Below are 13,539 nucleotides of genomic sequence, written 5' to 3' on the forward strand. Positions count from 1 at the left end.
GCTTTGCCTAAGTTACCAAAGAAAAACAGAGTTAAACATAAGAGGACAAGTTAGTTAGTGATGAAGAGCTATGTAGCTGTAAGGAATTCTGTTGTTCTTCTCCATCTTTTCTAAATTTCTTCCCATGACATTTCTCAAACTTTGGAGGAAATGAGGTTGAGAACAAAGTTTATATTCGGGAAATTATTGCCAAATTTGGCTATGAAACTGATGCTATTGTGTAATTATAATAATCATAGCTTGTTACGGGTGAAACAGCTCTTTTTAACTGAAAAAGATATGCAAGGTTATTTACTTTCCAAATATGAAATGTTGTTGGGAGCTGTGTTTAATCCTCTGCTTCTTCCGTGCTTGTTACTAGCGATGCTGCAGTGTTAGGTAAGTGAACATTATGAAGAGCCCAGTTCATTGCCCGCTGAAAGCTTTTGGGGCCTTTCCGTGGATTTCAGCTGGCATGGATCAGCCTTTATCTGCTAGTAGACTTGAGACATATTTATTCATTAATTCTTTGAATGCAATTGTAAGTTGCTTGAGTTCTCCTTTCTACTCTTTCTACTCTTTTGTCAGGGACCATGATCTTTAATTGCTTGCTTTCTCCTTTGTTAAATTATAGCTTCAGAGTCCTGTTGTTCAAAAAATTATTAAGATCTTAAAAGCCAAAGAAAGCAGTTATTATCCTGCTTCTCAGGACATTTTCAAGGAAGTACAAGATGGTAAGGGTAGAGTGAATGAGATGTATATTTTGTCTGTGATTGTGTGTGTGTTTGTTATAGATTAGTCTATAATTTGTCTTGACATAACAGTGTAAGTCATGATGGTAAGATATATCAGGGCTGCAGGGGCACACGCGTGTTAAATCAAGCTCTTGCTGTGCTGAACTGGCTCTTTTTTTTTTTTTTTTTTTTTAACTTTATGTGGAGACTTTTCCTGTCATAAAAATAGGTGAGAGATATAGCAGTAGCAAAATCAATTAGTATGTGCATTTTTTCAGCATCATTTTTGATTCTTTAGCTGCAGTAAATCTGTAGATAGGTAAATTCTACTGCTAAATGAAATTAAATAAGGCAGTTAGTAATAAAGAAATATTTAGCTAATATACTACTTTGTATATAAAATTAAACTTTAATGGAATATAATAAAACGCCAGCTTCTTCTATAATGTTTTTCAGTTTAGGAGATACTAGCTCTGCAAACAGCTTACAGTCAACAAGTATTGTCTTGCCTATTTTACTCATGGTTAAAGATCACTGTTAAAGTTTTTAAATAAAACCTTAAAGTACTCACGCATTTACATATCTTTGTCTTTTTAAATTTTTTTTTATTTAATTCCAGTGTTAAAATTTTGGTTTCTTGATGGAGGCAATAATTTTGTATTAGTGAATTGAAATATATTTAAATGGTTTTTCTGTTGATGTATGACTAGGAGAAAGGATTGAAACTTCTATAGTTCATCAGATGCCTTTAGTTGGCAAATAGTCTACAGTGACAGAGTGGAAAAATTTTCAGGTCTCTTCTGAACTTTTGAGGCAGAGATGTATGGAGTACCTACCAGGCAATGGAAAGACATTATTCACCAGGACCTTGCCACCCGTAGAGGCTGGTATTGCTCTACAACTTTCATTTTAATAAAAGTTTTAAGCAGTAAAAGAAGAGATTTCATTCACGTTGACGAGAGACCAAACCTAACTGCTTTTGTGAGTCTGAATCCTTCCCATGCCAGCAGTAGCCCAGAGCATGCCTGTTGTGCTTTCTGCTGAAGGGCAAAATAGCACAAGTTTCTACAGTCTGTGAAAAGAAAGAAGTTGTCAGTGTTTGTTAAACATCCAGCTTGAAGCAAACGTGGAGTCCTCATCCCCTTTGACGAAAAACACCAAGCCATTGAACGCAACACTGGAAAGTGCAGTGGAGCACACGGCCCTTCCCAGAATGTCAAGATGCACTTGCCTCTTGGTGCCAGATTAGCCAGGAGTATTAACTGATATCTTTTCACCTCTTGTGATCAGATCTGGCCTGTCCAGCATACACCCTCTTTAAAATGATTGCAGACTTCAGGCTATTTTTCTTCCATTCCAAGCTAGAATTTCACATTTCCATCACCTGGGTATCTGCAATGATTCCTGCTTCTCCTCGGTCTGGTTGGCAGCAGTGAGAGGAACAACAGACTGATCATAGAAAGTTGTTAAGCATCCTTAACTTCCAGAAGTGGAATGGGAACCATCCTATCCACTTGCAGAGCCTCTGTGCAGTTTCATAAGCAATCTTTGGCTGTAACATGCCACTAAAACCTAAATATCTTTATCTTTTAAATAAATAAAGGATAACTTTGCATTCCTCATCGAAGCTAGGTTAGTTTGGAAATCATAATCTCTTAAACTGCAGCATTTTTCCCTTTTGTATTTTTACAGAACTTGCAGAAGCCCAAGACGCTGATCTCTATCTGAGACCACTGGAAAAATACATTCAGCTCTTTCGGGAGAAGGAATTCCCACAGATCTGTAATTTAATCCTGCCTTTATTTCATACCATCTGCCTGATATGGAGCCACTCCAAGTTCTATAGCATGCCTGTACGAATAGTAGTACTGCTGCAGGAGAGAATCAGCTTATTGACCAGGTAGCTTCAAGTAAGGGTGGTAAACCACGTAAGTACCTAATAAGTAAGTGTTAGTTGGTCTGTAGTATATCAGTAACAAAGACACAGATTTAATCTGTCTGTTAGTTTTCTAATAAGCACCATAATTACATTTATAGATACTTTCAATCAGCATTAAACTATTAAATTTGAAGTTGAGCCGAATAGTCATCAACTGTACCATTCACGTTCTATGTATTTAAGAATGAAATATGTTTCTTGTCTATTGAAAGGAAAGTATTCTTCAGAAGCCATATAAACTTTTCAGGTTGGGTTGCTGCTCCTTACCCACTCCTTTTGACATAAATTTGCAGCCTCTTTTCTTATCACATTTCTTGGTAAGCATTTCCTTTTGTGAACTGCAAAATGCTGGTAAAAGCTATTCAACTCAGGAAAATAGGGGCTTTGCAAAAAAGCTGTGAATGAGCTACCGTGATGCATTTTCTGTCCTCCTGTTGTCAATAAGCTTTCCCCCTCCTTTCACCAAAACCCACTGTTTTGGTGGGAGTATGAGACCTTCCAAATGTCAGCAAGCAAAGCCATTCACAGAATCACAGAATCACTAAGGTTGGAAAAGACCTGTAAGATCATCCAGTCCAACCATCAACTAACACCACCATGCCCACTAAACCATGTCCCGCAATGCCACGTCCACACGTTCCTTGAACACCTCCAGGGATGGTGACGCCACCACTTCTCTGGGCAGCCTGTTCCAGTGCTTCATCACTCTCGCAGTAAAGAAATTTTTCATAATATTCAGCCTAAACCTCCCCTGGCGCAACTTGAGGCCATTTCCTCTTGTCCTGTCGCTAGTCACTTGGGAGAAGAGACCAACACCCACCTCTCTGCAACCCCCTTTCAGGTAGTTGTAGAGAGCTATAAGGACTCCCCTCAGCCTCCTCTTCTCCAGACTGAACAACCCCAGTTCCCTCAGCCGCTCCTCATCAGACTTGTGCTCCAGATCCCTCACCAGCTTCGTCGCCCTTCTCTGGACACGCTCCAGCACTTCAACGTCCTTTTTGTAGTGAGGGGCCCAAAACTGAACACAGGATTCGAGGTGCGGCCTCACCAGAGCCGAGTACAGAGGCATGATCACCTCCCTGCTCCTGCTGGCCACACCATTTCTGATACAGGCCAGGATGCCGTTGGCCTTCTTGGCCACCTGGGCACACTGCTGGCTCATATTCAGCCGGCTGTCAACCAACACCCCCAGGTCCTTTTCTGCCAGGCAGCTTTCCAGCCACTCGTCCCCAAGCCTGTAGCGTTGCATGGGGTTGTTGTGACCGACGTGTAGGACCCGGCACTTGGCCTTGTTGAACCTCATACAATTGGCCTGGGCCCATCGATCCAGCCTGTCCAGATCCCTCTGCAGAACCTCCCTACCCTCGAGCAGATCAACACTCCCGCCCAACTTGGTGTCATCTGCAAACTTGCTGAGGGAGCACTCAATCCCCTCATCCAGATCATCGGTAAATATATTAAACAAGACTGCAGGATTCACGGTTCTGTAGGTCAAAAACCAGAATTCCCCTTAAAGCCAGCCTGTTGTACTTTCTAAAGGGCCACCACAGTCCTCCCTCAGGCACAGCGGGCAGGCAGCCTCCCTGACCTCCCCTGCCTGAGGGGACAAGCGTGCAGCTTCCAGGGTGACCTGTGACAAGGGAGTGAGAGAAGAGACACGATTCTCTTCTCCTGCAAGGAATAACTCCCAGGTCATGCTTACAGAAGTAGGAGGCTTGGCAGGGCTGTCACTGAGCAGGAGCCCCCTGAGAGCACCTGGAGGAGTAAATCCGCTTTCTCTGTTACAAGCTTACAGCAGTATTGAAGTGGTGAGTGGGTACAGGGTACTTCACTCTTTTTTCAGGGGAAAAAACTGTGTCGTGAACATCTGTGCACTAGAGAAATCCTCCCTCTGGCAGGATGGGAACTGGATGCTTAGTTTTGTGCTTAGATTTGCTTGGAAAAGGAACTCGATCTGAAGAAATCATTGTGTTTCCCACATCATACAGCACTACACTATCAGATCTCCTGTTTGTTTTTACTTTGTTGGATGTCTGTTATATATGGCAAGGCCCCATTTGCCACTTCTTGCACCATCTCCTTCCTCATGTGTTTAAGCTGGATATTAACAGGCTAACATAAAATTTTCATTGAAATTAATCTGAATGCCTGGCAAATTACTGCTCTCTGTTAGAAGGCAAGCACTGACGAAGGACAAAGCCTGTGCATTCTGAGCTCAGCCCAAAATAACAGGTTTTGAAGTCGTGCCAAAAGGTTTGGATGGAGCCATATGAAATTCTTAGTTTATAAGGCTGGGAGAAGAAGGGGGCAAGAAGTACCTAGGAGGCGTGGCAATATGAAGTAGAAGACTATGGCAGGGAGGAAATAAATGATAATCATGACCAGGAAAAAGTTTTTCTTTCCCCCATCCCTCCCCTGCCAACTTTACTTGCATTGCATTAATTAAAGAAATTAACATCATCTGTTTGATGTGAATCTATAATAAATATAAGTTATACCAGTTTGGGATAAACTGATGAAGTAAGAACAGCAAAAAACAATCTACAGTCCTGTCCTCACCTTACTAAATGCGGACAGCGTTATCCATGGATCCTGGTTCTCTCTTTAAGATTATTTTTGTTACTGTTCAGAATTATACATTAGACACATATGTGTCCTAGGCTTGATTCTGGGCTTGGGGGAAGCCCTGTTCTGTTAAATTACTAAATGAAAAAGCCTGGAAGGACTTGTGTTGGCACTTCTGTATGTGCTGGCACAACACATGCTACATGAGAATTTGTACCCAAAGACTATGGAGGTGTTATGACAAACAGCTGAATACATTTTCAAGATCACTTTTATTGGGGGGAAAGAAGTCCCTTCGGTCTGTTATTTCCTGAATGTTCACTGTACAAAAGATGATACATAAGGGTCAGTCTAGCTGGAGGTATTTGTAATGGGTTGAACGTATTTTGGGAGCATCTCAAAAGTGAGAGTTGTATTATAAGAAAATTGACAAACTAAAACAGTTAGAGATAACAATTTTGAAATATAATACATACTATTCTTTCTGTTCATATATAAAGTGGAAAGCAACTTTATGACTGATGTCATGACTACACTTTAAGAAGTTACTTAGAAATTTTTTCTTCTGCTGTTCATTTATTTACATTCTAGTCTAGGTTGTATCTTTCACCAGAAAATCTTTTCAAAGGAGAAACTGAAGAAGCATCAGAGCACGTGAAAATAGCTAAAACCACCTTCAAAAGCTTTAAGGATTCATTCTTTAGTCACAGAAACAGATTGGAGAGTTACTTCGCCTGTGGCAAGGAATTTAAACCATGAGATTTCAGATCTGAGATGTTGTTTTCAAGATTTGATAAGTTCCTCAACCGCTTACTGAAGATTGAGGTATTACTTATAATCTATATTGCTGGATAAAAATAGTATCTGAGAAATATGGGCTATTTTCAGTTATACAGAGAGGAAGACTCAGGTTTCTAATATCCAGAATGCAAAGTTACAGTGCATAGGAAGAATAAGGAGTGTTGAGTAGGATACAAACTTTGCATGCTGTGCAAGGAGCAAACTAGTATTAGCAGTAAGAAAAATGACAATCGTGTTTCCTAAATCCAGCCCTTCCCAGGATTTTGGAAGTTGCTTGAGTCAAGTGCTACTCTTCTTATGCAGCCCATGGCTGGGACTTTCTCCTAAGCATGGCACATACATCTATTTTTTTTATAAGAACTGAGAAGGAGTCGTCTGTTAACAGCTAGAAAACACGTGGTGTTTTAAACTAGTCCTTGGATGAGACAGAATACTCTTCATCTCTCCTTTTAAATCTGTGCCAACAAGCAAGAAGAGATGAAAAATCTGAGGTCAGAAAAAGGAGTGTAGAATATTTTTCTGAGGTTAGGGTAGTTGTATAGGATGGGAGCAGTTGCAGGTTCTGGTTCCTGATCCTGGGACTTTTTTTACGCTTTTGTGAGCCTGGAAGCAGTTGCAGTAGGAGTCTAGACTGGCTGCTGACTAGGGTGCCCTTCTGGGAAGTGGGAGATTCACTTTTGGGATCTGAGCTGGGAAACAAGGTATTTTAGCTCTGCAGTTATTGAGCTAGTGTGCCTCTCCATCCCACCCCTTTCAAATACTATCAGAGAGTAAGAAATCCAGTCTTGCAGTGTCTGACAGTGCTTACCAGAGCAATCTCTTTCAGAGATTTGGGGTGAATGCATTGGCTCTTGGCTGTCCATTGACAGACAGACAGACCGAGGTGCTCTGGCTGGGGGGTAGTTGCAGGTGCTCAGAAACAGCATCCTGTGCCAGCAGTTTTGCAAGTGTGGCCGCTTGTGCCCATCAGGGGCATCACGTACAGCCACGGCACATGAACTAACTCTTGCTGACAGTCTTGGTTCTTGCAATCGCATGGTCCCACAGAGAGCCCTGCCTGGTGCAAGCAGGTCCCTTCAGGGTGAGGGGGCAGCCAAGTGAAGTCTTTGTAGATCATGATACTGAGCCCAGGGGCCTGCAGTCCAGCCGGAGTCTGCTCGGGGAACCCGCAACTGGTTTGCTGCTGAAGGGAATAGGCGCCCCACGTTTCTAAACACACAAGGAACCAGTTACTTTCATCCCTTTGGGGCATAAAACAATTACTTCATTCAAGTGAAATCAGAAACCATAGAAATTAATTTGGCACATGTTACAAAGCAGGTTAAAGTGAGTTCAGTTTTACTCCTCTAAGAAAGATTTATGTTTAATTTTCATAGCAACATTTTATGTTATGATAATAAATCATGGTTTATACACAAAAGTATGCGTTTAGTAGTGCTTGCTCTTTTTTGTCTAGGCCTTTTGTAACTTAATCTGATAAAATTAAAATGGAGTTAAATTTGTATGTTCTATGGGACAATTCGTTTCCACTTGTGTTTTAATCCTGTAAGTGACTCAACCAGGATAAAGCCTTGCTGAAATTGCCTGTTGCTCCTCCACTTTTTTGTCATATTAATTATTTAAGATGGCACAGATTTCAACTTCTCCTTCTGCCAGACTGGAAGAAAGAAGGTCAAATGAGGCAAAAACCATTTCAAATATCAAGTTTTTTACTGTTTTTTGTAGAGGCATACGATTAATTAATTTTTATTCATTTGATCTAGGAAATTTTCATTCACATGTTGGAATTTCATAAACCTGGAAAAGCTGGAGTTTGGTGGAATCAAGGGGAAAATTTTAAGTGAGTGGGTCTGCAGAATGAATGAAGAGTTTCTGGAAAGCTGTGAAGTTTTCAGAAAGAGAACATACGATCCCTCAGGTTACAGTAACATGGTAATATTGCATCCTGCGCATAGACATTTGTGCTGTTATGTCCTCATTTATTTGAAAGTATCTGTGAACTTGGAGGCTGTGAAACTGGGAATTTTGTAGTGCTGAATAGAACTAGGCATGAAATAGGCTTCCAACACAGCTGGGTTCAATGTCTACCACTTCTTCTTAAACCAGAAATTAATTTTCTTAAGAAAAGATTTCTGGATACTTTCTCCCAATCACATGACTGAATTATTTAGAAGTGCCATATGTGGAGAAGCATTCAGATGGCTCTCACCGAAGAATTTGAGTGAATAAAATAAATTTGGATAAAGTTAAACAAAATCCAGCACCAACATTGCCCAAAATTAAAAAAGAAAAAAGGGTTATTTAATTATTGACATACAATATACAGGACTGACAGTCAGTTCTGTAAGCATTTTTTCCTGAGTGTTAGGATGTCATTTATATACAATTCTGATGTTAATAATAAATCAGTTGATTCTACTTGAAAAATAGAGACAGTTTTAAAAATGTTGGTATATAGCTATGTTTTGCAATAATAGCTAAAATAATTCCTAACATTATGCTCACTAACAGCCGTAGTACATATATCTGATAAAACAGAAAGAATCTTTATTATTGTTCTTTTTATAGACTTTTTTTTGGTAATTTTCAAGATTTTGGTGTTAATACATAGCTATAAGTATCTGTAAACTTGGAAAATGGTGTTTTCTGAAGGATTTAATTCATTTTTAACATGAATTCAAATAAAGAAGTACCCTATCACGTTATATAGTTGGCTTTGCTGCTGGCTGGCTAGAGCAATCACCTGCCTTCAGAGTGGGCTCTGGTCCCAGCGCGCAGGATGCTTTCAGCATTTGCAGCGGGCAGAACAGAGCTGCCCAGTAAGCGCCCCAGCCACTGGCTGCTCCACCTGGCATGGCTGGCAGAGCAACAGCCAAATTCGCTCCCTTCTCCTTCCTTTTGACCCTGCAGCTTTGTGGAGCAGGGCGCTCTTTGAAAGGGGGAAGGTACTGGTTGAATTCCTCATGAGGTGAGGGGGCTGGTGAACCCAGATCTGCCCTCTCGCAGGTGTGTGCCCTAGCCAGGGGAGGTAAGGCAGCCACAGCTGCAGATTAATGAGTGCCCTGTGATGACTCTCTTCTTTGCCATCCTGATCCAAAAGGTCGCCCTCACAAGCTGGATTCAATCACCCCAAACAATCTACATTAAAAACATAATTTTTCTAATCTGTTTTCTGACTGAACTTCATTTAAATTAAATTCTTCTTCTCTATTAGATGACCAATTTTTATTTTTTTTTTTTTTTAAAAAAACACTTAACACCCACCCATTCCTGTCCCAAAATCCTCTGGCCACCTGATTCTCCTAGCTGTGTCCCTGCCATTTCCCTGTGCTCCTGACACCTGTGTACCCACAAGCTGTACTGGGTTTGCACAGATGCAGACAATGAGGAGGTAGGTGCAGCCTCCCTGTGGGTGTAAGCTTTGCTGGTATTCGGGAGCTCCGACCTGCTGCATGGTATTTTTGGCAGTGCAGTAAGGGGAGAGACAGCCCTGTGTGTGCAAGAAAAGCATATTTTGGGTAAGATGTTATATTAACAAACAAATTTTCTGAAACAGACTCAAATCTTAAAGTTGTTATTATTAAAATAATATATATTAATAATAGTGTAATTATTAGCAGAATATAGAAATTTACTGTTCTGTTAGATGTGTTAGGAAGTATATTCTGTGTGTGTGTGCACTGATTTTTTTCTTGAAAATATGTGGCTTAACCTATGTAATTAAAAACCCAGAAGAATGGTCGTAAACCAGATTTGAACTAAATGAATGGTACAGGTTTAATTCATGCAGAAGCCTTGCAAAGCTGTTAATGTTTTTAGGGTAAAATCCTGGTACTGCTTTAAATTCCATAGCAAAGCTTCCCATGTCTTAAGGTCAGGACTCACTATACTGTACTTCTAAATTTTATCGCTCCTGATAAAATCCCTTATGATTCACACTAAATTCCTGCTAATCCCTACACAAAGCTATGAAGCAGCCTGAGAAAGGAGAAGTGAGTGGCAGCAGAGACCTACTGCTGCTGCTTTTTTTTCTTTTGCCTTCTGAGGCAGCAGGCTGCTCTGAAGTGTCTTTGTCTGTGCGAGATGTGGTTTCAAGACACCCCTTCTCAGGTCTGTATGTAATTTGCCTTGTTTTGCCTTTACCTCTGTGAAGGTTTCCCTGCATATCCAGTATATAAATGTAGATGGTGGTGAGATGCTTGAATAACGGTTTTAAGCTGCTAGTTAAAGTACAGCAATTACCATATTTGGCCAGACATAGATTGTAAGATGGTTTAAGCTGATGCATTTTTGAGGCAGTGAGTCCTTCCTTAGTGACTTGACTGACTTAGGACAAAAGCAACCTTTATAGCATGTTTCTGAACAATCATTGTGCCTTGTAAGCTTGTTGACTTTCCAGCTTATTGCCAAGTAAAGCATAGCCAGCAAGTGTTAGTTTTCAAGTTTGAGCTACTCTTACTCATGTATGCAGGCTTAGTGTTGACAGAAGAAGTACAAGTGGAACACCAAGCACCAATTACTGTGCTATTTTCACTGTCATCGCTAAAATATTATTTTTTTCCAGGTTCTTCAGAACATATTTGCCTTTGGGTTTGACAATACTTATCAGGAGCTTTATCAAACAATATCTGTCATCTTACAGCTAATTTGTTTGTCAGAAGCTTCAAGGTTCATGCTATTCAGTGTGTGATGTATGAATAGTGTCCACATATTTCCAAGAACAAATCTTACATAATTCTGAATAGGCAATGTGTGGTATGTGTTTGGTTAATATGTGGATGCAAGTGCCCAAAATCCAGAACAGAGCAATGGTCTGATTTGTGGCATGACAGGTAGGTCTGACCCCGAAGAGGACTGAAGGACGTTTAGCTTTCAGGGCACAGATGTGGGCTTCTCAGGCTGATTGTCTTAAGTGGATTCTTGATGTGTTAAATATATATATTTAAGTACATATCACACCCAGTCACAGAACTAAATCTGAATTTCTTTATTCGCCATGGAGAATTGCATGTAGTTCATCCTGTCATGTGTTTTGGGTATATATGTGTGGGTTTGTGCAGTGAGTTTAAAAAGAAACCCAAACAAACAACACATTAGTTGAGGGGGGAAGGGGTTAGAAAGGAAGATGATTGTTAAATAAACAAGTTAACTTGATATGCCTTTCCAAAGATGCTGGATTTTATTTAAATGTCCACCTTGGCTACTGGTACTTCTATTTTTTTATTTATTTATTTTCCAAGTGGCTTGCAACAGAAAAGAGATGCAGCCAAGCTCTAAAGAAAAAAGTATTTTCTCAGAGGTGATCAATGTTTAAGGTATTTAAGAAGGAGCAAGTGTAGCTTTACGTGTACTTGTTACTGTTTCTGTTGCTAACAGGAGAAAGCAGAAGGTGTTGGAGCTCTCCCTTTAGAGCCAGCATGAAGTTGCATTAATATGCACCTGTATTTTCTGCTCTGGTATTATTTTTCCAAAAGTCCTTATCTGTGAACATGGTTAATTACCTTGAGTATTAATGAAGTACAACTGTGCTATAGAAAATTACTGTTGTTCTGTTGCCTAATACATGTGGTAGCTGCGGATTCTTAAGTTAATCTAATTAAATGTAACAATGAGTCAGAGTCAAAAGATACTGTTTACTTAGTGAGTTGACTTCAAGTATTTGAGCAGCTGAAGTTTGATGCTTATAATATCCTACTTAATGATAATATGCAGAGATAATTTGGGCTTGTAAAAACTTGTTGAGCTCTCTTTTTGATGGGAGGGTTAACAGGATGAAACAGCATAAAAATAAGGAGTAGTATTACCTGGCATAGATGGCTATCCCTCTTACCAAGTTTCCTAAACAAAATATTGTAATAATTTCCTTACCTTGAATATCTATATCACTAGTACACTCATGTGTTAATCTTACACTGGTTCACACGTGTATAGATCTTACGCTGTTATTTAAAAATTATCTGTATCGCTAAGCAAGTGCTTCAGTTGTTAACTTAGTTTCTGTTAAAAAAAAAACAAAAAACAAAAAAAAAACAAAAAAAAAAAAACCCCACAACACCAAACTAAAAGCATCACTGTTAGATAGCATTGATCATTGCCTGTCAGTTAAAATGATACTGAAAAACCTGAAATACAAAAATCTCAGAAGTTTGTTCAGTGACAGAGGCGAGCTATGTGGTTAGCACAACCATATGCTGCCCATTAGCTTTTCTTTCCATTGGAAAGACATGCATTTTATACACTTTTTTATTTTTAAATATTATGGGAGTTTGAAGGTGATTATACTGAATTTAAAGCCAAAACCCTGGATCTTGACAGACATTTTGCCTCAGCTCTTTGTGTAGGATTTCATGACTGTTCAGGGTTAGAATCCACGTTCAAGGTCAGTACCCATACACATGAAACTGTTCTTCATTTATTGTAAGAAAAACATTTTTGTGCATTGCTTAAATTATACTTTAGGTGAGCTATTTGTGAATTGAATGCCTTGGAATACTGACTGATGTGTATTTCAGCTGCAGAATTAAACTGAGTTCTTAGATTCTGTTCTCATTTTAATGATCTAAATACAGGTTCTTTCCAGCAATTAACCCATAGCTAAGGCCAGATCTGAAATGTAATTCAAAGAAACAGAGAGATTCCCCGCTCGCTAACATTCTGTATTTGCACTTGACTGCACAAGGCATGGAGAATCTCATGGATGGCAGATGCGTCCAGGCTCTCCATCCAGTGTAGAGTATAGGGTAGTTGGAGTGTGTTTCTGCAGTAGCATGTATTATTCTTAAGCAAGAATAATTAAAATGTAAGATAGGGAACAACAGATCAGAAACAGTTCTTCAAAATACCATTTAGGAGTTGTCCTGTGTAGAACCTGAGTAAGTGGTATCATGTTATTGAGAAAGAGGTGAGTATATGTGGAATAATTGCTGGAGGTAACTTAGAAATTAAATTTATATTAAAGGTACAGCATTGAAGAAATCTTCAGGGTGGACTGTGGCGAATACACAAGGAAACCATACCATAGAAGTTCCCTAGGCAACCTTAAATGTTGGCAACACCAGGGGAGTTTGGTGTGCTGACTCTTAAGAGAAACTGCTTGGAGGGTGGAGTGGAGTGAAGACACCGCGGCCAGCCTCTGTGATAAGACGGGAACTGGAAAGTGCTATAGAACTGACAAGCTGCATATTTACTACCCTGAGCTGCATATTTACCCCCCTGAGCCAACAGTCTGTCATTTTTTGACAAAATACTACCCTTTGGGTGAACTTTGCTCATTATAATACCAAAAAACACACCTCCATCCCAAAGCTACCCACCTCCAAGGTGTGACAACCCCTCATTGAGCTTGTGCTCTGGGCTTTTCTTAGTCTATACCTTTAAAAGCAGAACAAGAAACTTTTACACCAATTACAATAGAGGTATGTATGACTAGAGTCACTCAAGCTCCACCTGTAAGGACAAATAATATAAAAATGGCTTAAGAGAGGAAGGATGCCAGGGAAGATACCATCGCAGACCACCTCT

The 13,539-nt window shown here is 39.9% G+C and overlaps 1 protein-coding gene across 1 annotated transcript in view; it reads left to right on the forward strand.

Moving 5' to 3' along the window:
• Positions 1–13,539, forward strand: part of DNAH11 (dynein axonemal heavy chain 11) — a 162,531-nt gene that overhangs the window by 4,302 nt on the left and 144,690 nt on the right. Inside the window, 6 exon segments of the mRNA XM_059818829.1 lie at positions 614–713; positions 2,406–2,623; positions 5,809–6,042; positions 7,782–7,814; positions 7,816–7,950; positions 12,284–12,397. Of these exon segments, the coding sequence (XP_059674812.1) occupies positions 614–713; positions 2,406–2,623; positions 5,809–6,042; positions 7,782–7,814; positions 7,816–7,950; positions 12,284–12,397 (834 nt within the window).

Source organism: Gavia stellata, chromosome 6 (genome assembly GCF_030936135.1).
Source record: "Gavia stellata isolate bGavSte3 chromosome 6, bGavSte3.hap2, whole genome shotgun sequence".
In the NCBI taxonomy this organism is placed as follows: Eukaryota; Metazoa; Chordata; class Aves; order Gaviiformes; family Gaviidae; genus Gavia; species Gavia stellata.